We start from the raw sequence: 25,271 nt of genomic DNA, 5'->3' as shown, positions 1-25,271 counted from the left end.
AGGGACCCCACTCCAGAAATATGCAGCTTTTATTCCTTAGCTTTTTCTTCTTCTGGAAAATCCCACAAGGCAGCCGAGGTTTAGGATGCGAGTTTTATTTCCTTCTCCTAAATGGGCTCTAAGGAAATATTTGGGGTCACAAAGAGAGCCAAGATGGCTTTTTTGGGATTGTTCTGTGTGCTAAAAGTGTAGTTTTCTTAGGGAATATTTCATAAAATCCGAAGGGTGAAGGTTTGGTTTTCTGTGGGCTGTGTGTTTGCTACTTGTGCACCCCGAAATTTTGTAACAGCTCTCCCTTCCCCGGCTGAGGAGCCCCATCTGCAGCCCGTGGGCGTCACGTTGGCAAGAAGGACGAGAACAGGCAGAGGAGCTCCGCGTCTCCCTCCCTCCCCTCCTTCCTTCCTGCCCAGCTGTCTGGTTCAGAAGTGGGTCGGGGAGACCCACGCCTCTCCCGGAGGAGGCCCCCACCTCCCGGGCTGCTCCCCCCCACAGGGCAGAACTCAGCTGCTGTGAGCAATTGTGGGGATGGGCAAAGCACGGAGACCCCCGCTCAAGACCCCCCTCACATCCCCTAGAGTGGTCCCACCGCCTTCCCACTCCCCCACCCCCCAATCATCCTTTGCCCTCTACTCCAACCCCGCCTTCTCCCCCCACCCCTTCCCAAGGGCTGGGTACCATCACCCCAACCTCGCGGCTCCCAGTTCCGAAGGACCCAAAGAATAAAGGGGACAAAAAGTCTTTTATGCGCCTTCTCTGTTGAGGAATCCCTCGCCATGAGATGATGGGCAGTCTTCAAAGACAAAGGCACGGAAGAAAGGCATATTTTTTTGGGGGGGGTGCATGGAGCCTCCATGTCCAGGGCAGCCTACCTGCAAGAGGGCAGCCTCTCACTTCCCCGCGCAACGGGACGCTGAGCCTTCGGGTCTCGCCGGCGGCGGCGCCGCAGCCTGGCCTGGACGGGGCCGGCCGGGAGGTGGCGCTGGGGGTCCGCCCGCCCCGTCCGGGCCCGCCGTGGGGCGGGGCGCCCCGCCGCCCTTCCCGCCCCGCCCGCCCCTCGCCCGCTATAAGGCGCCGTGGGGCGGCGGGCGCCCCGTCGGGCAGCGGCGGCGGCGGCGGCGCGAGCGATGGCTGCGCACCGGGTGGGGCGGCGCCTGGGACGGGCTTCGCCGGCGCGCCCGGCCGGGCTGTCTCCGGGGGGCGGCCGCGCGGCCGAGAGGACGCCCAGCCCGGGCATCCAGCGGCGCCAGGCGAGGGTCACCGTCAAGTACGACCGGCGGGAGCTGCAGCGGCGCCTCGACACCGAGAAGTGGATCGACGGGCGCCTGGAGGAGCTCTACCAGGGGCAGGTGAGCGGCCCGGGGGAGGCCAGCCCGCCCCGTCGGAAGCCTCTCGGGGAGACTCCGCGGGTTCCTCCGGCGCGGCCACTGATGCCGCTCCCCTTGCAGGCGCTGCCTCGACAGAGGGGGAAGGAGGGGCGGGATCCGGGCTGCCTGCCATCTGGTGAGGGGCTGGAGGCGGGGGTCTTCTGCCGTCCTCCCTGGGGAGCGAGGGGCCCGGCAGGAGGCGGCGTGTGGGCTTAGCATCCGAGGAGCGTAGCGCTGGAAGGGAACTCCAGGGGTCATCGAGCCCAACCCGCTGCTTCCAAAGGAGGAAGGCTTTCGGGTCGGGCCAAAGAGACGCCCAGAGGGAACCTTGGGCAACACGAGAGTGGCAGCAGAATCCTCTCACGGAAGAAGCAGGGCTCATTTAGCCTGCGGAACTCCCAGCCACTGCGTGGGCTCTTTGTAGGTCACCGGGAAGGAAGTCGCTGTTTCCAGGAAGCCTTAGGATGGAGCTGCTGGCCCTGACCCTGCCGCCCCCACTTTCCTGGTCAGTCACTGCTGGGGCAGCAGCTCCCTTGGCAGAGCGTGAGGCTCGTGGGTCTGAGCCCCCCTTTGGGCAAAGGATTCCTGCATTGCCAGGGTTGGAGCAGATGGGGTCTCTTTTCACACCACAGGTCTGTGATCCTTTCTCTTCCTGTGCCAGGGATCTGTGATCCAGCCAGGCCTGCTCCTCTCTTGCCCCAGATGCCATCGCCCGGCTGTGAGGCAGCCCTGAAGCTGGAGCCCTGAAGGTCGGCTGCAGCCCCTTCTCCCTCCTGGCCCCCCTGGGGGGCTGCAGCCCCTTCTCCCTCCTGGCCCCCCTGGGGGGCTGCAGCCCCTTCTCCCTCCTGGCACCCCTTCCATTTTCTTCTCCTGCCACCCCAATATTTCTGTGTGGCTTTCCGACGGGCAGAATCCCCATTAATCTCGCCAAATCCCTTTCTTGATCTTTCTTGATTACTTGCCCTTGGGCAGGATTAAGGCACTGCCCAAGACATATGGTGCCAGGATGTGAAATGGGGGGAGAGGGTCTCAGCTCAGGGGCAGGAACCGCCAAGGCCCCAGGCAGGACTGGGGGAACCAGAGAGCCCTGCCCGGTCCCAGCAAGATGGGGCAGCCGGCCTGATTCTGGCAAAGGAAGAATTCTGCGTTGTTTATTTATTCCTTGCATTTATTTCCCAACTTTTTCTCCAAGGAGCTCAAAGTGGGGCGCGTGGTTCTCCTCCCCTATTATTATTATTATTATTATTATTATTATTATTATTATTAATATAATACCACCTATACCCAGGGGTCTCAGGGAGGTTCACAAAATAAAATCAAGATATAAAACCACAAAATACATAATAAAAATAAAAACAACAGCCCAATTCCCCCCCAACAGAAAAACACATTTTAAAAAGGCATAGGGTATATCCCTGCAACAACCCTGTGAGGCAGGCTAGGCTGAGAGATGCAGTGATTTGTCCCCCAAGTCACCCAGTGAACTTAATGGCTGAGTGGGGCTTTGACCCCTGGTCTCCCAGGTCCGACTCCAACCACTATGCCACACTGTCTCTCTCTGCACCGTCTCCTAATTGGAATCCTTTTCTGCTCTGATTTGGCTGGAGAGTCTGGATCCTTCCTTCCTTGGTGGTCCTTCTTTCATCCAGGCCTTTCTTCTCCTGTGGATCCCACATTGCACCCCCCACATGCGCAGGCCCCTGTCCACCCGCCATGGGGCTGGTCCTGCTTGCCCATCCTCTCTCTCTCTCTCCCTCTCCTGCTGCCACCCCACCTCAGTCCAGCTCCTCTTGGAGGGGCCCCCTGCCTGCTCTTGGTGCCCCCCGCCAGTGTGGCTTCTGCCTCCCAATATTCCAGAGCAATGAAAGGCAGAATCAGAACTCGGGTCCCTGCCCAGACCCCTCTGGAAGTACACAAGGATGCTGCCCCTGTGATTAATAATAAGAGCAACAAAAATAATTAAGACCATTTCTGTGCTGCTCTTGGAGGCGACCTGGAGCTATTGACTTTGCCCTTATTAATTGAATTATTATCTTGCCCTTCATCCCAAGCCCACAGGGCGGTTTGTCAGTGGGGATCTCCTCCTCCTGTCCCCCCCCCCCCACAAAGGGGCTTCTTTAGGGTGGCTTGCGGGGGGGGGGCAGACCTCAGCTGGTCCCACGAAAGAGTGGCTTTTCAAGAGGAAGAGAATGCATTCCTGCATCCTGAGGCCTGGGAGGGAGCGAGGGGGGGCGGGGGGGGCGGAGAGGAGCCAGACCCATCTATAAAAGAGGCGCCCGCAACCCTGCCATGAAAGGAAAGTTTCCAGCCCGACTGGCTTGGCGCATCCCAGGGGAGTTGAGCGAGAGGAGCAGGACTCAGCTGGCCGGCGAATTCTGCAGCCGCACAGCAGGGGGGGGGGGGACAGGACACAGCAGCGTTTGCCCCCGCCTTGCCTGCAGGCCTCCCCCTGAAGCCCTTTGCTCAGGTCAGGATGCCCTGGGAGGCTGCAGCTACTGGGGCAAGCGATGGGGAGATCTGGTTCTCTGCCGGCCGCCCTGGCTGAGCCCAGTGGGAAGCGCTGCTGATCTGCCTTTGGGGCCCCGATGGGCTGGGTGGGCTTCCAGGGCTGTCTGCAGGCGTGTCAACAGCTCAGCCTCCGATCAGGAGGCCCTGCAGTGCAGGTCTGTCCGGTTGGCCGGCAGAGGAGGAAGGAGGCGGCCTTTCCCGGCAGGGCCCGATCCCTACAGGATGCCTGATCCTTACGGAATAGGCTCCTGCCTTGACAAACAGGTCAGGAACAGGCCTGGAGGGAGTCCTCTGCCTTTAACTGATCTTGCCCTTTTATTTTTCAGGGATATTTTAATGTTTGGTGTCTGTGTGTGTGCATAGCACGGTTCCACTTTGCAAGCCGCCCCAGGCAGCTTTTGACCCTTTCAGCCAGCATAAATGAAGACAATGAAAGCACATAAAAGCTGACCCACTCCTCCGTGGGCGACGGGGCCTTGGGTGCACTGGGTGCCAAGGCACAAGCCGAGCGTGGCCTGGGCTCTTCTGCCTTCCCCAGCCCCCTCTGCAAGACCCTCTTAGCAGCCCAGGGCTGGAGGAAGGCAGAGGGGCAGCAGCTCCCTCCTTCTGGAGGGAGTTTGGGAGTGGGACCACCACTCTTTGCAGGAAGGGTGGTGAATGAATTAATTTTATTATTACGGTCACAGACCAGTTCTGGGTCACTTACAATATCAGGAAAATCACAAAACACAAAACACAATTGCAATTGGGTACAACAGAGACAATTCAGACATAGTGGCAGTTATATATATATATATCACTAAAATATAACCTAAAATTATCATTTAAAACCTTAATCACTTTGGTAGCACCACTTGTTCCCTAAGTTTTATGGCATTTGCACAGAATTTGGCCACCCTGAGTGTGATCTCCAGATCCTTCTCCTCTACCAGGAGTTTTAGACATTGAAGTTCGGACCCATTTGGAGATTTTTGTATAACAGGAGTGATGAATACCGAGCGTAGATCCCTGCAGAAACGGCAGCGTGACAAGGCATGAGAGAGACAGTTTCTACCTCCACGAAGCTGCAGGGCAGACTCAGGAAGGAGGGTGGCAAAGGGGGCATTTGGGAGGGGGAGGACGAAGGCTGTTGCTTCTGGGGTGGAGCTTCCGGCCTCTGCTCTTCGCAGAGCATACAGGGAAGGCTCTCTGGCCAGCAGCTGCGCTCTGCCTGTCGGGTCAGAGGCAGTGATGCTTCTGAATCCCAGCTGCTAGAAACCACTGGAGGAGAGAGAGCTGCTCTTGCACCCGGGTCCCGCTTGTGAGTTTCCCATGAGGGCGTCGGGTTGGCCACTGTGAAAACAGGCTGCTGGACCAGATGGGTCTTTGGCCCATCTTCTGTTCTTTGGATCTCCTAGCGAGCCTGCTTGTGGTGGCTGGGCCCCCTATTCCAGAGTCCTCTAAAGGGGCTGGTCCCTGGTGAGGCCTTGCTGGGGCCCAAGAGCCCTTTCCTGAGCTTTAGGGCACTTCCTTGGTCCCCCAGAGACCCAGCTGAATCCGCTGGCTTTCATTGCAGGAAGCAGAGATGCCAGACGAGGTGAACATCGACGATCTGCTGGAGATGGCCGCAGACGAGGAGCGGGCCAAGAAGCTGCAGGTTGGCGCAGGGGCTGCTGCCGGGGGGGGGGGGCGCTCTGTCTCAGTGCCAGGGCAGTCCTAGCCTGGCAGCATCTTCCGGTAGGGCAGGGAAACAGCCCTGTGTCCAAAACCCTGCAGAGCCTTTCTCAAGTGAGCGTGGAGACTGCGCTGGGTGGAGCAGCCTTCTCACCCAGGTTGAGGCAGGACCCCATGTTCCTGTGCCCCAAATTTGGAGGGAGGGGGCTTTGTGCAGGAAACCCCCTCTGGATGAGATCCCTGAAAGAGCCGTCTCAGAGTGCGGAAGGTCACAAGGCTGCAGGTCCAATCCCTACCGTTTCCAGGTGGGCCTGGGCCAGAGGTGCTGCCAGCCAGTGTACACAGTATTGAGTTGGATTGACCAATAGTCTGACTCTGTGTAAGGTGGCTTCTTTACGGTCCTCTCCCAAGGCTGGTGGGCAGGATCCAGCGCTCCTGATGATAAGATTTCCAGCCTCTGCGCATTTGTGAGCAAGCAAGTTCTGTCTCTGGCCTGGGTGCAATAACCAGGGATCCGCGGGGTAAAGGCCATTGGTGCAATCGCTAAGCACGCCTGCCATGTTGCCGCGCCAGCTGGAAAGAAATCCAAATAGTAATAAATTGAAACCAAAAGAGCTTAAAGCGGAAGGGCACCCAAGCTTTATCCAAGGGGAGATGAGTTTGCAGCAGGCCGAGGGGCCTGGGCGGGAGGGAGGCTTTTGGGGGGTGGGGTTTGCAGCTGCACCAGGAGCAAAGAGAAGTGGGATTCTCCTCCTGCCCCCTCCCCAAATTCCAGGGTCAGAGAAGGGGGCTGAGATGCAAGGCAGGCTCCCCCAGCTCTTCCTCATTCTCCTCTCTTTGCAGAGCATCTTGGAGTCCTGCCACAAGGACACAGAGGTGGGTGCCTTTGCTCTTTGACCCCCAGGGACCCCTCTGGCTTTTACCCTGCAAGGGGAGGGAGGGGAATTAGCTGCTTGCCCCCCCCCAGAGCACCTGCCGGATGAAGCCTCTCCCAGCAGGAGTGGTTGTCTGTGGAGGAGGAGGAGGAGGAGGAGGAGGGGATGCAGCTCCCATCGCTGGCGCAAAGCCCTCCCCACCCAGATACACAGCACAGCCTCCCCCCTCCCTCCCTCCCTCCCTCCCGGTGGCTGCTGGGATGGCTGCTGGATCCTCCTGGGGATTCCTGGCGTTCCAATCCCAGCTGGTCACTCCTAAGAGCATCCCCTGCCTCCCTCACTGGATCCCTTCTGCTGAGAAGCACAGAGCCCCTCCCCCCAGGGCTAGCCAGCCTGGCTGCTCTCAGGGCAGGGAGCTGGGGGGGGCAGCTTCCGGGGGGGGGCACTGTGAGAAGAGGACGCTTGATGGGGGGAGGCGTTGGCCGCAGCCAGGCTTTTCTGATCTCCTTATGGAACCCCCAGCTCCACAGGCAGTGTACCTGGACTCCTGTAGTGTAAAGGGACCCCTGACCATTAGGTCCAGTCATGACCGACTCTGGGGTTGCGGCGCTCTTCTCGCTTTACTGGCCGAGGGAGCTGGCGTACAGCTTCCGGGTCATGTGGCCAGCAGGACTAAGCCACTTCTGGCGAACCAGAGCAGCGCATGCAAACGCCATTTACCTTCCCGCCGGAGTGGTACCTTTTTATCTACTTGCACTTTGACGTGCTTTCGAACTGCTAGGTTGGCAGGAGTGGGGACTGAGCAACGGGAGCTCACCCCATCGCGGGGAGTCGAACCGCTGACCTTCTGATCGGCAAGTCCTAGGCTCTGTGGTTTAGGTAGACGGATATTTGGTCCCTTTGAGAAGAGGATGCTGGACAGGATGGGCCCCTGGTCTGATCTGGCAGCCTGGCTCTCCTTGGGAATGCTTTCCCCCTCCCTTGCCGGCCGTTTTGACCCAGCTGCTGGCCCAGCCTGGCCGCTGACCCTCTCTCCCCACCGGCCGGAGAGAGGCGGGACTCACCCCTGGGACTCACCCCTTCCTTCCTTCCTTCCTTCCTGTCGCAGGACTTCATCCAGGAGCTGCTGGGGAAGCTGAGGGGCCTCCGGACAGAGCACGTCCTCCGCCGGACCAGCCCCGACAGCGGAGGCGGCGGCAGCCGGGAGGAGAGAGCGGATCAGGGCCCGGGGAGCCCGGAGGAGCGAGTGTGAGAGCCGCCTGGTCTTGCGGAAGGCTTTGCCGAAAGCCTCAGGGGTGGACTCCTGGGGGAGGACGGGGGGGGGGAAACGACAATATAGAGGTCAGGCTGCCAGTGGCAGCAGCAAGCCAGGGTCCCAATGGTGTCTGGGTGAGGCGCATCTCCCCCCAGTTGCATCTGGCTGCAGGGAAGTCCCCCAGCCCCACAGCTGCTGCACCCCTGCGCCCCCCAGCAGCATCTCTGAACCCCCTCCCCATTGTACAGTGAACAGTCTTGTCTGCTCTCCGTGTATCCTGTAATAAAGCACTCTGTCTCAAACGGCTCACAGGTCAGCTGCTGCCTTGGCTGCGGAGGTGGGGCTCTTCTGGGGAGGGGGTACCTGTCGCACACCTGCTGCTGACATCGGCTGCAGGGATAGGCAGCCTGTGGCCCCCCAAAACCATCAGGGAAACATGCAGTTGGAAGGGACCCCCCAGGGCCATCTAGTCCAGCCCCCTGCAATGCGGGAATGGCTCCTTTGGATCCTGCTGGCCCCCCCCTCACGTGCCCAGAAGCCTCTTTTGGGGCTCCGGCCTCCAGCTCTGCTTCTCATCTGCCCATGCCCCACTCTCCGCCAGGGGCAAACTCTTGGGCTCGGCTCCAGCTCCAAATTGCCAGCGTGGCTGGGCTCTGAGGATGGCTCCTGCTGCTGCTGCTGCTGCCTCCGTGATCCCCTGCTGCCCTCCCCCTTTGGGGCTGGGGGGTAGTAGCCTTGCGTGGGCCCAGTGGCCGTCTCCGGGACGCAGCCTCTCCCAGCTGCTGATCTTGTTTACAGCTCAGGATAAACAGCTGCACGCAGCACATCCCTTTGGGATGGGAACAACAAGGCCTTCTCCGCTGGCCTCTCCTGACCTTCCCAGGCTGCCTCTTCCTGCATTTCCAGCTCTGTCAGGGTTTGGGCAGCGAGGGGGAGCAGGTCCCCCCTCCTCCCTTGGTGGGGAGGCTGCCCTTTTCACCAGTGGGGGGATTCCCCTCCTAGAGAGAGAGCTGGCCCCATCTCTCCGCTTTAAAACAGGCTTCTCCTGCCCCAGTTGTCTTCCCCATAGACTCAGAGCTGGAAGGGACCCTGATTTCAAGGCAGGCATCTCTGGCAGGTGGCCAGCGCAAGCTCCGAGAGACCACAACCTTTGGAGGGGGTCAAGCAGCTCTTACTGTCACCAAGTTCTTGGTTCTTAGAATCTCCTTCCTTGTAACTTGAATTCATCGGTTCTGTCCCCCCCCCCCCCAGAGCAGGGAGAAACAGGCGTGTTCCTCCTTCAATGTGGCAGCGCTTGAGATATCAGAAGACAGCTCTCCTATCTCCTCTTAAGTCTCCTCCAGGCTACACCCCCCAACCCCTTCAGCTCTTCCTCATAAGGCTTGCTTTCCAGACCCTGGATTATTTTAATCACCCAGATTAAAATGTGTTGCCCAGAACCGGCCGCAGTATTCCAGGTGTGGCCTGGCCAAAGCAGAAGAGAGGGGAACGGACTTCCCTTGATCTAGACACTCGACTGGCATTCGCTTCCCCGCACTCTCTGATGCGCCTTCATAGTTGCACAATCCCCTCTCAGCGCCTTGTTTTCCTCAGTTCCTCTGGCAACCCCCAGCACAGCAGGGACCTGGGGGGCGGAGGGCCTTTTATGGTCTGCTTAGCTTGCAGCCACAGACCCAACTGGCACGGCAGTCACCGTTTAACTACCAGGTTTAATGACTGGAAATGAACTCTTTTCAGGCTGTCCTCCCAAAAACAATGACTTCACGCGGCCCTTTGGCCCCCTTCAGCAGGAGGAGGCGGAAAACCCCACGGCGGCCTCCCTGGCTCGGCCCTGTCCTTGCTCGCAGCGGAGATACAGTGGGGCATTCATGCCTTTGCCGCTTCCCTCCTGCCTGCCCCCCTCCCCAAAGAGCACACGTGCCCATTGTCGTCTTCTCCCTCAATGGCGCTCTGTGGTTTGCTGTGCCAACCTGTGCCAGCCTCTGCCCAGAGGCCTCTTTCCGCATCGCAGGCAGCTGGAGAGAAACTCGCCTCCCTCCTTCAAGGTGGCAGACTCTCCTTCAGGGGGGTGGCTTTTAATAATAATAATAACAATAATAATTTATTATTTATACCCCGCCCACCTGGCTGGGTTTCCCATCACTCTGGGCAGCTTCCAGCAAAATATTAAAATACAAGAATTCATCAAATATTAGCTTCCCTAAACAGGGCTGCCTTCAGATGCCTTCTAAACGTCAGATAGTTGTTTATTTCCTTGACATCTGGTGGGAGGACATTCCACAGGGCGGGCGCCACAACTGAGAAGGCCCTCTGCCTGGTTCCCTGTAACCTCACTTCTCGCAGGGAGGGAACCGCCAGAAGGCCCTCGCACTGGACCTCAGTGTCCAGGCTGAACGATGGGGGTGGAGACGCTCCTTCAGGTCTACTGGGCCTTTGAGGCCATTTAGGGCTTTGAAGGTCAGCACCAACACTTTGAACTGTGCAAAGCTCTGGTGGCCCCCCAGCGATGAGGCTTCCACCGCGACTCCTGCGTTTGCAGGGAGCCCAACGAGAGCCACAAGAAGCCTATGATTCTGTGCCCTTGGCTGGGTGCTGAAAAATGGATTCTTGGCCACCTGGAGGAGGCAGCCGGGAAGGAGGAGAGACTGGCAGTGGGCAACTTAGCCACTTCGTCTGCCCCCCTCCCCCTTGTGCAGGGAGCGCAGGCTAGCCTGACCCTCTGCTACTGCGGGTGGTGAGCCCCTTCTTTGCCTCGGTGGAGAAAGGCACCAGGCTCCCCACCCAGCCTTGGCTCTGGTTGCACCCAGCGATGTCTCCCTGGGGAGCCCGGCTCTGATCTCCTTATTTGGCAAGAGGCAAAGGATGGCGGTGGGGGGCTCTCTGGACTGCCTCCGGCAGATTCAGTCGTCGTCTTCTTTGGCGATCCCTCGTAGCCGAGTAAGATTGTCTTCCGTAAACACAGTTTTAACAATGAGTCCTTAAGTGACTGTGGAGGCCAGTTCTGGATCCCCACGTCCTTCCACAGTGGGGACATAGGTTTCCGGGAAGGAGTTGATCACGGTGTGGATTTGCCAAGCGTGGCTTCCTTCTAGCACACTTCTCCCTTGTGTCCTGAGTTCGAGCGTCTTCAAAGCCCAGGACACCTTTGGTCAAGGCTGTTCTCCAACTGGAGCACTCGCAGGCCAGTGTTTCCCAATTGTTGGTGTTAATACTACATTTTTAAAGATTTGCCTTGAGACAGTCTTTAAACCTCTTTTGCTGACCATCAGCATTATGCTTTCAATTTTTAAGTTCGGAGTAGAGTAATTGCTTTGGAAGACAATCATCAGGCATCTGAACCACATGACCAGTCCAGCGAAGCTGATGCTGAAGAATCCTTGCTTCGACATTGGTGATCTGTGCTTCTTCCAGTACACTGGGGCTGGGGAGGGTGTCACATAATTGGCCCCAGCCCCAAGGGGGCAACCACAGGAAGGGGCAGCCCACAAGAGAGCCCTGGCAAGCTGGAGGCCAGGATGCTACCTCTGGGTGGGTGGAGGCAAAGGGTCAACCCCCAGCACCAGCCTAGGAAAAGGGCATGTGGGCTGGCAGGCAGCAGCTGGAATTCACACACCCCAAGGAGGCCATGATGGCCGCTGACTTGGATGGCTTTGAAATAGGAAGAGACAAATTTAAGGATGGTTCCTCACCACACAGCTGGAAGCATTAATGAATCCCAGATGCTGGAAACCAGAGGGGAGTTTCTTGTGGGTTTCCCCTAACGGGCATTTAATTAGCTACTGGGTCCCTCCCCCGCTCTTCCTATGGTCAGTGGTATCACTTGTGCAGGACCACTCTCTCTTGCACCCTCACTTCCATACTTGGTTTCCCAGACTCGCTTTCTGAATTTGCTCAACAAACCCTCCTGCTTGACTCTGGCTGTCACAGAAGAAAGGGTTAATGTGCTGCCTCCTCGCTGGATAAGTGGGCAGATGCCGCCACCTGGTGGCTGCAGGAGGTGCTGCATAGGCCTCTTCCATTCTGGCTCAGGAAGAAAAACCTCTCAGCACCTTCAACTGTATCAGGCCCCCCACCCCCAAATCAAGCAAGTGTCGGGGTGCAGGGAAGGTTTGCACACAGCAACGGAAGGACGGCTCTGAGGCAGAGCGTCACTAGATGCTGGGGACACTTAAGGCCAGACGCTTCACTTTTTCTAATGCAAATCACATCCTCCTGACCGTCTGGTAACAGATGGGATCGCCCAGGCACGGAAGAGGAAGAAGCAAACCCTTTCTCTTTTCCACGCAGGCCTGAGGAAAATCCCACTTCCGGATCCAGGGTTAATTTCCCCTTCCACACCTGCTACAGACCCCTTTAATTATCAGCCCAAACACCTGATGGAATTTGCATTTAAAAAGAAAAACGTTTTTTAAGCAATGCAAGCAGCCAGTGGGGTTCCCCACCAATTGGTACTGGGATCTTTTATTCATGATCAGTCTGAAGGTGGCAGGTAACTCCAAACTATTCGCAACCGGAATAAAAGCAGACTGGGAGGGGCGCTCCGTGCTGCACGGATGTCTGGCACAGCAGACGGGGAGCTGCCCTGTGACCCGGGACTCGGCCAAGGTGATGCTCACTGGGGCAAAATAAGCCCATTGTACAGGTTCCTGGGAGACCATCACTGTATGAGATCTTGGGGTCACAGTGGACAGCTCAGGGAAAGCATAAACCCCGAGTGCAGCAGCTTTGAACAAGGCTAATTTCGTATTAAGGAGCATTAGGGAAGGGACAAAAATAAGACTGCCCGTATGATATGGTTCCCCGCCATCCTGGGGCAAAGTGAGTGGGGGGCCACCCAGTTCTTCCTGGGCCCGTTGTTGTTCAATGTCTGTATAAATAACTTGGATGAAGGAATTGAGGGGATGCTCATCAAATTTGCAGGTGACACCAAACTGGGAGGGTTAGTTAATGTCGTGGAAGACAAGATCAGAATTCAACATTACCTTAACAGATTGGAGAACTGGGTGCAAGCTAACGAAATGATTTTCAGTAGGGACAAAAGTAAAGAACCTTAGACAGGAACACTTAGGCAGGAAGAACCAGATGCACCAATATAGGATAGGGGACACCTGGCTCACTAGCAGGACATGGGGAAAGGATCCTGGGGTCTTGGCGGACCACAAGCTGAACATGAGTCCACAGGGTGATGTAGCAGCAAAAAAACCCAAATGGTAGAAGTCTAGTGTCCAGATCAAGGGAAGTCATAGTCCCACTCTATTCTGCCTTGGTCAGACCACACCTGGAGTCCTGTGTCCAGTTCTGGGCATCACAATTAAAGGAGGAACACGTGCAGAGGAGGGCGACCAAGATGGTCAAGGGTCAGGAAACCAAGCCTGATGAGGAACGGTTGAGGGTGTTGGGTATCTTTAGCCTGGTAAGAGACTGAGATGGAGATATGAGAGCCATCTTCAAATATCTACAGGTGAAACTCGAAAAATTAGAATATCGTGGAAAAGTTCATTTATTTCAGTAATTCAACTTAAAAGGTGAAACTAATATATGAGATTGACTCATGCCATGCAAAGCGAGATAGGTTTCTACTTCTCAGAGGTCCAATCTTGCTCAATTTGCAATCCTTGTTTTGCTGATTTCCATGAATATTCTAATTTTCTGAGATTGTTAATTTGGGGTTTTCATCAGCTGTACGCCATGATCATCACAATGATAACAAATCAAGGTTCGACATATCTCACTTTGCATGTCATGAGTCTAACTCATATATTAGTTTCACCTTTCAAGTTGAATTACGGAAATAAAGGAACTTTCCCACGATATTCTAATTTTCCGAGTTTCACCTGTAGAGGGCTCTCCCATGGAAGAGGGAGCAAGCTTGTTTTCCCCAGCTCCGGAGAGTCAGGTCTGAACCAAAGGCTTCAAGTTACAAGGAAGGAGATTCTGACCAAACCCTGGGAAGAGCTTTTTGGAGCCAGAGGTGCTCCACAGTGGAGCAGTCTCCCTTGGGGGGTTGTGGCCTCTCCGTCCTCAGAGGTTTTGAAGCAGAGGCTGGAGGGCTACCTGTCAGGGAAGCCTGAGCTGAGATTCCTGCATCACAAGGGGCTGGACTAGAGGACCCTTGGGGGTCCCTTACAACTCTACCATTCTACGATGATGCCCTGAAACAAATCTTATTACGTTGGAATGCTTTGAGCACATCTGTAGACCTGAGAAAGGGGCCACCCAAGCGACAAGGGGCTGGAGCACTTTCCCTTTGAGGCAAGAGGACAGTATTTAATGCACAGAATCCACTGTCCCAAAACATCGCTCTGGGTACCAATATAGGATGCCATCAAAATGAAACAATCATGGAGACGGGGGAGGTCTGTCCAGTGGTTCATTAAGTCACGATAGCTATGCAGAACCTCCATATTCAGAGGAAGTCTATCTCCACAAAGCAGATGCTGGAGTGGGGGAGCCTGTTGCCTTCGTGTCCTGTGACTGGGCCAGGTGACCTTGGCCGTGGCCTGAAAGGGCAGCTGCAAGGTGGTGCCCCTCCTTGCCGTCCCCTGGGTGGGACCTGGCGTGGTGGGAGCCACTTCTCCTCTGGTGTTGCAGGAGGCAACAGCAGCCAGCTGCCCCCCACTCTCTTTCAGCAAAGACCCCCCTCAATTCGGCTCCTGGCCAAGCCCCTGCCTCTCCTTGCAGGCAAATGGGGCCGCCTCTCCTCGTCACCCCAGGACCCCGCAGGTCCAGCCCCTCTGGGGACGTTGAGCAGGAAGGCAGGTGCTCTACAGGTCTTTGGGCACAGGCCGCTGGTACTCCTCCATGATGCGCAGGACGTCATCCAAGATGGAGGGGCCCAGGTCCAGGTCCAGGCGTAGCAGGGACTCCGAGCGAGGCAGGGGGGCTGCTCCCCCACAGGGGCACTCCTGGCTGCCCACGGCGCAGTACCCGCTGTCCCCCACAAAGCAGCCGCCTTCTGGTGGGGGGGCCGAGAAGGAGACCGAAGAGGCCAGCGGCTCGTAGTGGGGGCCAGCCGCGGCGGAGAAGGAGAGGCCCTGGGCAGTGCTGGCACAGCCCACCGACATGGAGCGCCCCTGGCCCCCGCCGCTGGGCATCTCCTCCAGGTGGAGGCGGGGGGGCTTGGGGGGGGCCTGGTCCTGGGCGCCGCTGAAGGCGGGCAGGGAGACGGCGCTCTTCAGGAGGGTGCGGTAGCCGCCCCCCGGGGAGCCCCCGCAGCGGCCCAGGCGGGGCAGCAGGTCATACTTGCCCTGCAGGAAGGAGAGCTCCCCAAACATGTCGCCCTCCCCGTCCCGGCCGATGTGGGCGCTGTGGCGGAAGTCGCCCAGCGGGGGGCTGATCATGTCGCTGGAGAGCACATCCCGCAGGCGCAGCTTCCGGCCCCGCTTGGGGGTCGAGGTCTTCAGGTAGATGGGGGTCTTGGCTGGCATCTCCGGGGGCGCAGGGAGTGACCCTCAGCGGCTGGGCTGGCTGCGCCCTCAGGTCAAAGGCCGCTTCTCCCAAGAGGCTCCTCGGAAGGGCAGCCGATGACGTGGCGGGAAGAGGGGCCTTTTCTCACAGGACTGGCAGGTGCCCCTTCCAGGGCCACTAGAAGGCGGCGGCGGCGGCGGCGGTGACTCCTCCGTGGCGCCAGACACCTTTCTTGGGCCTGGAGCTCCTCTGCTCAGCTGCCCCTTGCCCTGGGAGGCATTTTGAGCCCTGTGGGAGGAGCAAACAGGCACAGGTGAGCCTGGCAGAGGCCACAGGGACCTCTCGCCAGCGCCAATCTGCACACACATCCCCTTCCTTGTGACTTTCTGACTGGGGGACATTCCCAGGCCAGGGGTCCATGCTCCACATCCTGCTCTCATCCCTGCCAGCAAAATCTAGGCAGCCACATCGATCTGCCCAGGCTGGGCAAGGAGGGGGTGAGAAGATAGATGCTGGGCAGGGGAGGCACAGGCCTGACTCTTCTCCCTGGGGCTAATCTGGGGCTGAGCCCTGCTGTGGGGAGAGTCGGGGTGGGGGTGGCGCTGCGGTCTAAACCACTCAGCCTCTTGGGCTTGCTGATCGGAAGGGTGGTGGTTCCAATCCCCGCAATGGGGTGAGCTCTGTCCCAGCTCCTGTCAACCTAGCAGTTCGAAAGCATGCCAGTGCAAATAAATAGATAGGTACCGCTGTGGTGGGAAGGTGCTCTGGCACTCATCACAGTCCTCCGTGCGCCAGTGGCAGTTTACTCCTGCTGGCCACATGACCTAGAAAGCTGCCTGTGGACAAACGCCGGCTCCCTCGGCCTGAAAGCAAGATGAGTGCCGCACCCCATAAGTCGCCTTTGACTAGACTTAACCATCAGGGGTCCTTTAGCTTTGCCTATGGGGAGAGTGGAGGCTGCTGTTTCTAAGGCTCCCCTCCCAGCCAGTCAGTCGAGGAAGAAAGCCAGCCAGCCAAAGCACAGCTCCGCCCCCCGACCTCTGGTGCCCAGCCAAGGGCCATGACCTGCCCTGCTTTGAGGCTGGAGCCAGACTCAGGTCCCCAGAGGGCTCCTCGGGCCCAGAGGCCCCAGCAGGACAGGGCAGAGGAGGGCGAGCTTGGCCTTTTGGTGTGGCCTGGAGCTGGCAGGGATGGAGGCGAAGGGCTTCCTTCCCTCAGTGGGACAGAGAGTCCTGCCTCCTCTGGCCACTGGGCTGCTCTGCCAGGTAGCAAAAGCCACTTGCCTCAGCCTCGTACCCTCAAAGGGCCGGGAGGGCAAGGAGCACCGACCCCCCAAAAGTCCGGGTGAGCAGCCTGCTGTCCTTGCAAGGAGCCGCTGTGGATTCTTATTGCTGTTTGGGATCGAAATCGTAAAATACGGAGGGGTGGATGTTAATGAACTGCTGTGTGCAAATGCCTCAAATGAGCAGGCAGGCAAACAAGGACACCCGTCCCCTCTTTCACCCTCACCCCCCGGAGAGGCTGAAAGGTTATCCAAGGAGGAGGTCAAGGGAAGAGCTGGAGGGAGACCCCCGAGGGATGGTGCATCAGACCAATGTCAGGGCCAGGGTCAAACCCCCCCCCCCCCGGCTGATCCCAGATGCGTTTGGAATGATTTATGGACCCGCCTGGCCCAAAGCACTTCAGCCGCAGCAGCAGCTGAGATCAAGAGTGCAGCAGCCAAGCAGGAAAACTGGCCTGCCTGTCCAAGGGGGTCAAGAAGCAGGGAAAGGAGCAGCCATGAATAACCTGCCGCCAGGTGACTGGGGCACAGGGAACCTCTTTGCCATGCCCACCAGCTGGCTCAGGGGAGAAGCAGCTCTCCTCACTCGACCCCAGTGCCAAGGCTGCTCCCCTAGGGCTCCCCACAGAGCCCCCTGCTCCCCCCAGAAGACAGGCAGACCTCAGAGCTTCCCAGGAGGTACAGGTATGGCAGCGCCCATAAACAAGCAGCCTCCTGCTCTGCAAAGGGCACCCTGGCAACTCAGAAGTGCACCCAAGGGCCCCTCCTCAGGAGTCGGGAACCCACCGATCTCCAATGGCGAGGAGGAGGAGGAGGAGGAGAGGAAGTCTCAGGGCTCTGGCAGCCAGCCGGCCTACCACTCCCTCGGCCTCTTTGCCAGGGTTCAAGGGCAGTGCTCAGAGATGCCTCCCAGGCCAGCCCCAGAGCAGCACTTGCTCCCTTATGTAACAGGCTTATCGTGGAAATCAGTTTCCTCTGTCCTTCTTCTGATCTTGCTCTCTGAATAGCCGCTGCCCGACAAATCCCAAGTCTGGATGAGGCCCTGGTTCCTCTGGCAAGTGGCACAAAACAAGGAGAGGAGGAGGAGGACAAGCTCTCTGGAGTTTCTACCCCTCCCAAGCACCACCCCTCCCCAAGGGGGGGCTGGCAAGGCTTGACCCCTTCCCCACCATCCTGCACATCTCTGGATACGTGTGTGGGGAAGGGTGCGTTCGCCAAACGAGGCCTGACCTCACCACAAACTCCTGCCCAAAGTTGGCCACCTGACAGCAATGCCTTCCAGCGAGCCCCTTCCCCATGCAAGGCTCACCTGCGGAGCCAGAGAGAGACAACCGAGTGCCCAAGCCCCGAGCATCTCCACATGTGAACCGAGAAGAGCAGCAGGGGTCTGTGAGGGCTGGGAAATGCACCACCTCTGCTCTGCTTTCGCCCAGATGTTTTGGATGACAACTCCCAGCCGCCCGGCTGGCATGGGGCCAACAGGGGCCGGGGGGAGGCAAACAACATCCGGAGGGCAGGAAGTCAAGGAGTCCAAGGACCAGACGAGATGGTGTGGTTGCTGTTTCTGTCCCCCCCCCCCCCGCTAGCTAAACCTCCTTGCAAGGGTCTTGTGAAAGGGACCCCCTCCCTCCTGCTTCCTGCCCGCCTGCAGCCTGCCAACCCCCTTTCCCTCCTTGCACCCAGGGCTGAGTCCCACACCCCCATCTCTCTCCTGCTGCCCTGCTTCTTGGCAGGCTCCCCACCCTCCCAGCTCCATCCTCCGAGGGTTGCACTTGCCTGGAGCTGCCCAGCACCTTCTTGCTCTGCGCTACACCGAGGGAGCCTGTGAGAACACCCAGTCCGAGGAGGAGTCTGAGCCGGCCTCTGACGCAAAGCCAAAGCCCAGCTTAGGCCGCCTCGTCCCCCCCCCTCCCCGGAGGGGCTGCAGACAGGCGCTCCGCCCAGCCCAGCCCAGCCCAGCCAGCGCAGAGAGGCTCTGTCCACATGGAGGGAGAAGAAGAAAACATCACCCCTTTGCTGCACAAATCAATGGCAGCAAGCTGGTCTCCCCATGGCCCTGGGGAGAAGCAGGAAGGGACAGGATGTGGCAGCTGGTCCAAGAGGCCAAAGGGCCACAGCGGAAGAAGCACAGGCCAGAGAGAGAGAGAGAGAGAGAGAGAGAGAGAGAGAGAGAGAGAAAGAGAAAGAGAGAGCAGGAGAAGTATATAAAGTTATGCAGGGCCTAGAGAAAGTGGAGGGAGAAAAAAATTTCCCACTCTCTCCTACAGTGCCAGGTTTACGTATAAGCTAAACAGGCTATAGGGACGCAGGTGGTGCTGTGGGTTAAACCACAGAGCCTAGGGCTTGCCGATCAGAAGGTCGACGGTTCAAATCCCCACGATGGGGTGAGCTCCCCTTGCTCGGTCCCTGCTCCTGCCAACCTAGCAGTTCGAAAGCACGTCAAAGTGCAAGTAGATAAATAGGTACCACTCTGGTGGGAAGGTAAATGGCGTTTCCGTGTGCTGCTCTGGTTCGCCAGAAACGGCTTAGTCATGCTGGCCACATGACCCGGAAGCTGTACGCTGGCTCCCTCAGCCAATAAAGTGAGATGAGCGCCGCAACCCCAGAGTCAGCCACAACCGGACCTCATGGTCAGGGGTCCCTTTACCTTTACCTAGGTTAGGGCCCCACTCTCTATTGAGGCCCCCCAAAAAAAATTAAAAGAAAAAACAACACTGGATGTACATTTCCAAAATATAAGGTAACAACAAATAAAATAAAACCTACATCCAGCAACAGTGTTTTGTGTTGTGTAGACTCCTATGAAGTAATGAATATTATTAATATTAATTAATTAATATTCATAACAAGCTATTATGGGCTGTCCCATGAATCCGCTGGATGGAACAGTGGAAGAACGTTGCCTCAGGAGAGTGAGGGACATTCTCAGGAATGATTATTCACACCCTGGCCAGCACTTTCTTGATCTCCTGCCCTCAGGCAGAAGATAGAGAAGCATGATTAGCTGCACCAACAGGGTAAAGAACAGCTTCTATCCGTGGGCTGTTAAGCTGTTAAATGAAAAGATAACAACAGGGCAACTGACTTTTGGGTTTTGTGGGTGTGCGTCAGTAAACGAGGGGAATGAAGACTAAGAAAGCTGAGCGGGGGGTGCTCATGTAATCTCACTATATACAAGTTGTACAAGTGACAATAAACTATTTCAATAATATACTTGTTCTTAATTGTTTTTCACTATTAATATGCTTCTTCTTAATTGTATTTCAGTTCAACAATTACTTTGATAAAATACACATTTTGTGATGTGCAAGCGGCTTGAGATGCCTATGAGGTCCATCAATGACCATCTAGGATATATTCAACACAAAAACCAGCGACAATTTGTTGCTGACAAAGGACAGCTGGACATAGAAAGGGCTCCAGTCCCTTCAGGAGCTGGGGGCCGCATCAAACCTAAGTCCGGCCCTGCTCTCCCAACACCAGCAGAAGCGGAATTTTGGACGACTCAGGACAGAAAAGTCCTTCTTCAGGCAGAGCAAGGCCCTAGATGGCTTGAAGACGGAGGGCGATGGAGGCCGTCTCACCATGGCTCTGTTCTGCCTCCGCAGTGAGAGGCAGCGAAGCCACAGGAGGGGAGGGGGGACCCTCTTTCTTAGCATTCCCCTCGGGGCACCTGGCTATTATTACTACAACTTGTGACTTATTCCATTTGTATACTGCCCTGTACCTGCAGGTCTCAGGGCCCTTCACAGGAGGAAAAACACAATGTGAAAACACAAAATGCATAATCAAAATGAAAGCAGGAACAACCCAATAACCCCCAAAGGCCTGGTTAAAGAGGGACATTTTTGACTGGCGCTTCTGAGAGAGCAGGATGCTGGACTGGGTGGGCTGCTGGCCGTTGTCCTTCTGCTCTTGGACTGACTCTGCGGAGGGGTTCTCTGCTAGGAGCCTCCAAGATGGGCGAGCTGGAGGGCCTGGCTTGAAAGCAGAGCATGGATATGGTGGGATTAGGAGATGAGAACCAGCAGAACCCTCCAGAGGAAGCGCAAGGCAAGTCAAATCTCAGGTGGTCAGGGCCCAAGGGCAGGCCCCCAAATTCATTTAGTGCCAGGATGTACGGTCACCTCCCAACCAGGCCTAACACCCAGGGTGATGAAGATCTTAAGGTGGAACATGACTTCAACCGCCCTCTCCTAGAGAGCGACTGGCACATCCGTGTTCCAGCCACAACAGAGAGGTTGGGTTTTTAGACACCTCGGACGAATGTGGCCCAGAACAGTTGGTCACGGAAGCAACTGATGGGAGAGGATCGCGGGTTAATCTGAAGCTGCACCCAGGACCTCCTGTGAAACGTAAGCCTTGTGCAGCTAGCTGGGAGCAGCCAGTTCCCAGCGCTGTGCAATTCAACGGATACTAAGTGGGAAATGGCCAAGATAGCCTGACAGAGTTCCATCTGAGGAAAGTTCCCAAAGATGAAGAAATTGGTAAAAAGGGCATTGCAAGGGAAAGCCAAGAGGGCCTAATATCTCCCAAATGCTTTGGGGTTATTTTTTTAAAAGCAGAACAATCAGACTTTAGCCCAAAGAATACTTTTGGGAAAGGTGCCTGTGGTTGGACAAGCCCAGTCAAGGAAGTGACTGGAGGGCTGGGGGTCGACCCAGCAGGCAGCACTTCATTCTAGGGATCTGAGGAAAGGAATTGAAAACACACCTGCCAACATCATAATGCCATTATGCAAATTCAGGGTGTGATTGCATTTGGAATAATATGTACAGCTCTGGTCACCCACCTCAAAAGGGACATTGCAGGGCTGCAAAAAGGTTCAGAAAAGGGAGATGGAGCAACTATGATGAAAGGTTTCATAGAATCATAGAGTTGGAAGAGACCCCAAGGGCCATCGAGTCCAACCCCCTGCCAAGCAGGAAACACCATCAGAGCACTCCTGACATATGGTTGTCAAGCCTCTGCTTAAAGACCTCCATAGAAGGAGACTCCACCACACTCCTTGGCAGCAAATTCCACTGTCAAACAGCTCTTACTGTCAGGAAGTTCTTCCTAATGTTTAGGTGGAATCTTCTTTCTTGTAGTTTGGATCCATTGCTCCGTGTCCGCTTCTCTGGAGCAGCAGAAAACAACCTTTCTCCCTCCTCTATGTGACATCCTTTTATATATTTGAACATGGCTATCATATCACCCCTGAACCTCCTCTTCTCCAGGCTAAACATGCCCAGCTCCCTTAGCCGTTCCTCATAAGGCATCGTTTCCAGGCCTTGGACCATTTTGGTTGCCCTCCTCTGGACACATTCCAGTTTGTCAGTGTCCTTCTTGAACTGTGGTGCCCAGAACTGGACACAGTACTCCAGGTGAGGTCTGACCAGAGCAGAATACAGTGGCACTATTACTTCCCTTGATCTAGATGCTATACTCCTATTGATGCAGCCCAGTGCATCAGTGTTGGGGGTGGGTAGAAAAAGGCAGGCAAAGAGGTTCTGAAATGATGAATGATGTGGAGAACATGGACGTCTGACTGAAAGCTCCCTGGGGCAGAGACTTGTCCCCTTGTACTTTGTAAGTACAAAAGCAATGACAAACCTAGACAGCATCTTAAAAAGCAGAGACATCACTTTGCCAACAAAGGTCTGTATAGTTCAAGCTCTGGTTTTCCCAGTAGTGATGTATGGAAGTGAGAGCTGGACCATAAAGAAGGCTGATCGCTGAAGAATGGATGCTTTTGAATTCTGGTGCTGGAGGAGACTCTTGAGAGTCCCATGGACTGCAAGAAGATCCAAGGTCTCCATTCTGAAGGAAATCAGCCCTGAGTGCTCACTGGAAGGACAGATCCTGAAGCTGAGGCTCCAAGACTTTGGCCACCTCATGAGAAGAGAAGACTCCCTGGAAAAGACCCTGATGTTGGGAAAGATGGAGGGCACGAGGAGAAGGGGACGACAGAGGACGAGATGGTGGGACAGTGTTCTCTCGAAGCTACCAGCATGAGTTTGACCCAACTGTGGGAGGCAGTGGAGGACAGGAGTGCCTGGCGTGCTCTGGTCCAGGGGGTCACGAAGAGGCGGACATGGCTAAACGACTCAACAACAACAACTTTGTTACATGCCAGGCACAAGGAAAAGAAACAGCCCGGTAGTGTTCCCCGCTTGACCTGGGAGCTGCTGCTCTGCAAGGACTTGGGCAGGGGCTTTTCCCAGGCTGGCCACCAAAATGCCTTCTGCCTGGAGATACTGGCTCTGGGCCTGCCAGCCAGCTGGGTCCCCCGTCTCCAGGAGGGCCTGAGAGACCAGTGCCCAAGGCCAGAAGGCCAGGAAGCAGGAGGTGGAAAGCCCACCTGTGGCAGGAGCAGACTTAGGGGCGGAGAGAGAGGCCAGTCTTGTGCTGACAACCCCCTCTCCCAGGCAGGAGCAGGCTGCTCCATGGAGAACAGGGAGTCCTATCAGAGCAACTCCGCATGCCAGCGAGGGCCCCTCCCCTCCTCCTGAAGCCATTCCCAGGCTGGCCTCTACCAGTGAAAGATGGGGGGGGGCGCCCCCCTTGGTCTTGCCCAGGGATCTCCTTCCTTTGCTTTGGGACTTTAAAAGGCAACTATTTAAACCATTTATTAAATTCAGACATTCACCTGTGATGGATTAACCACGGTTAACCACGATTTGCCGGCTGCCCCAGAAGAAAAACATTTTTAAAAGCCAGATGCAAATGATGTTAACAGTCAATCAATCTACTGGAAATTAGCAGCAACTATGCTTTGATTTGAAATGTCTTAAAGGCAGCTGGGCGGACTAGGCTGCAACCTGAACTGTGAGACAGGCTTGCCAGCAGCCAGAGTGCTAACCACTCTCTTGGCCTGGGGCAGAGGGGTCTGGGTGTGGGTGGTCTGGGCGGGCAGCTCCACCCACTGACCCCTGCAGCCAAAAGCCAGGCCACACCCTCCCTTTCGAGGAAGGGCAGCGCACACAGATTAGCCAGAACACTTTGCCCTGCGCTAATCAGCCCCAGGCAATAAAGCCTCTGCGTTCCTGACCCATTTTCACCATAAGCCGATTCACAGCTATTTATAGTGCACACACACAAGGCTCCCAAGGTCGCCCGTCAATGGACTGTGTCCCCGCTGAGAGCGCAAGCACAGGCACTCAAAGGCCCAGCCCAAAATGACCAGGGGAAGAGAGTGACTCCCCTTTAAAGGGGGCAGCATTGGGGACTTTCCAGCTAGGAGAAAAGGCAACCAAGAGGCTGCAGCATGACCGAAGTTTAAAAAATGGAGAAAGTGGATAAAGAACAGCTTTTCTCCCTCTCTCACAAGGGTAGAACTCACAGAAGAATCCTAGAGCTGCAGACTTGGAAGGGACCCAAGGGTCATCCAGTCCAACCCCCTGAAATGCAGGAACGTCAGCTCCAGCATCCCTGGCAGAGGCCCCCATCTTCTGAGGGAGTCCGTCCCACTGCTCCTCATGGACACCAGTGCCGCGGTGGAGCAAGCCATGTGCACCCAGGGGCAGGGACAGCCAGGGCAGGGCAGTCCGTGGGGCCTCCAAGGAGTATGCCTGCCTCCTCCCATGTAGCTGCTCTACAGCTGGGGGGGGGGGGAGCAACAGAGTCTGCACGCACCCAAGCCACTACATCTCTCCCAGGAGAGACGCATGTCTCGGGCGCACTGCAGGCCCCACGGTGAGTACCGCCTGGCATTTTGTCACCCCTCTCAGTTGGGTCACCCAGGGCGGCCAGCCTCCCCTGCACCCCCTTCCTCCTCCCCTGCAGCAATGAAGCTGAATGTTGCAAGATTCAGCTGAGATAAAAGCACTTATTCAGGCAGCGCATAAACTGGGGAATTTGGCTCCCACAGGAGGCGGTCCAGGCAACTGCCTGTTTTTGTGGGAGTTGCATTCCTGGTCCCCGTCTGCATCGGAGGAGCGTGCGTAAGCCTGCCCCACCCCGTTTTGGGGCCATGTCAATTGGGCGCGTGTAAAACGGTCACTGCCTGCAATAGGCGATTACACGAATTCAGAGGGGGCTACCGAAGGCCACTAGCCACGATGGCCAAGCTCTGCCTCCATGGTCAGAAGCAGCAACGCTCCCAAATGACAATTCCTGGAAAGCCCAGGGAGAGAGCAAGCTCTGGTGCTCGAATCCTGCTTGCGGGTTCCCATAGGCATCTGGTTGGCCCCTGAGAGACCAGGATGCTGGGGGCTTCGCAGGCCAGAGTGTTGCCCCTATTTCTGCAGGTGCAGCCCCATCAACCCAGCGCTGCAGAGTATTCAAGCTTTGTGCTGCCCCAACACAAGCACGCAGGCAGCACGGAACAAGGAGGGAAGTCTAGCACTTACCCGTCTAGGAGGACGAAGAGCAGAGCAGCTGGCTGGGCTGCCACCGTCAGAGGAGAGGGCAGCGACCGAGGTCTGCAGCTGGTGGCGAGATTGCCCACACGGCCGGGATCTTCAGCCTCCTGTCTTCAATGGGAGATGAGTGGCGTGTTCTTCCGCCTTTCTGAGCTCGGCTCTTTCCAGACCTAAGCTGCAGCAGAGGGTTAGTTTCAACGCTTGACATTCCTGGTGCCTGGAAGCGTGGGAAGCTGCCATTTCCAGGCCACATATCCAAGCAAAAGGGGCAGGATCACGCCCGCCCACCCTCACCTGAGGACTGCCCCCTACACTACCTGCTGGTGTCAGCCCAGCCTACCCTCAGGGAGAGATTGTGAGGAGCCAGCCTGGGAACCCAGGGACCGCAAGGGGTCCAGAGTGCCTCCGACGGGGATGCTTCAAAAGATTAGACAAATTAAGAGAGAATAAGGCTAACCATGACTTCTTCTTCTGGTCATCGCGTCTATGCACTCCTGCCAGCATCAAAGGCAGCATGCGTCTGAATACAAGTTGCTGGAGATGGCAAGCCCAAGGAGGACACCCAAAGGACCCTGGACCAGG

General features: G+C 56.7%; 2 protein-coding genes across 2 annotated transcripts; one reads left to right on the top strand and one right to left on the bottom strand.

Moving 5' to 3' along the window:
- The first annotated feature begins 1,109 nt into the window (after positions 1-1,109).
- On the top strand, positions 1,110-7,957 carry PPP1R14A (protein phosphatase 1 regulatory inhibitor subunit 14A). The gene is made up of 4 exons (XM_083752139.1): positions 1,110-1,346; positions 5,428-5,508; positions 6,369-6,401; positions 7,509-7,957. The coding sequence occupies exons 1-4, from the start codon at positions 1,125-1,127 to the stop codon at positions 7,650-7,652; spliced, it is 480 nt and encodes a 159-aa protein (XP_083608265.1). The 5' UTR covers positions 1,110-1,124; the 3' UTR covers positions 7,653-7,957.
- Positions 7,958-14,411: 6,454 nt separating this feature from the next.
- On the bottom strand, positions 14,412-25,184 carry LOC310851691 (cdc42 effector protein 2-like). Its single transcript, XM_083754331.1, has 2 exons — positions 24,678-25,184; positions 14,412-15,350 (listed from the first exon to the last, which is right to left on the bottom strand). The coding sequence occupies exon 2, from the start codon at positions 15,080-15,082 to the stop codon at positions 14,420-14,422; it is 663 nt and encodes a 220-aa protein (XP_083610457.1). The 5' UTR covers positions 15,083-15,350; positions 24,678-25,184; the 3' UTR covers positions 14,412-14,419.
- Positions 25,185-25,271: the final 87 nt, after the last annotated feature.

Source organism: Podarcis gaigeae, assembly GCF_964106915.1.
Source record: "Podarcis gaigeae genome assembly, chromosome: 8".
Lineage (NCBI taxonomy): Eukaryota > Metazoa > Chordata > Lepidosauria > Squamata > Lacertidae > Podarcis > Podarcis gaigeae.
Note: the sequence above shows the minus strand (reverse complement) of the source record. Positions and strands in the feature narration are given on the sequence as shown.

Excerpts from the sequence above, each read along its gene's own strand:
- PPP1R14A (XM_083752139.1), top strand. The coding sequence starts at position 1,125 with ATGGCTGCGCACCGGGTGGGGCGGCGCCTGGGACGGGCTTCGCCGGCG. Across the intron at positions 5,509-6,368 it reads AGCGGGCCAAGAAGCTGCAG|AGCATCTTGGAGTCCTGCCA; the intron begins GTTGGCGCAGGG and ends CTCTCTTTGCAG. Across the intron at positions 6,402-7,508 it reads CCTGCCACAAGGACACAGAG|GACTTCATCCAGGAGCTGCT; the intron begins GTGGGTGCCTTT and ends TTCCTGTCGCAG.
- LOC310851691 (XM_083754331.1), bottom strand. The coding sequence starts at position 15,082 with ATGCCAGCCAAGACCCCCATCTACCTGAAGACCTCGACCCCCAAGCGG.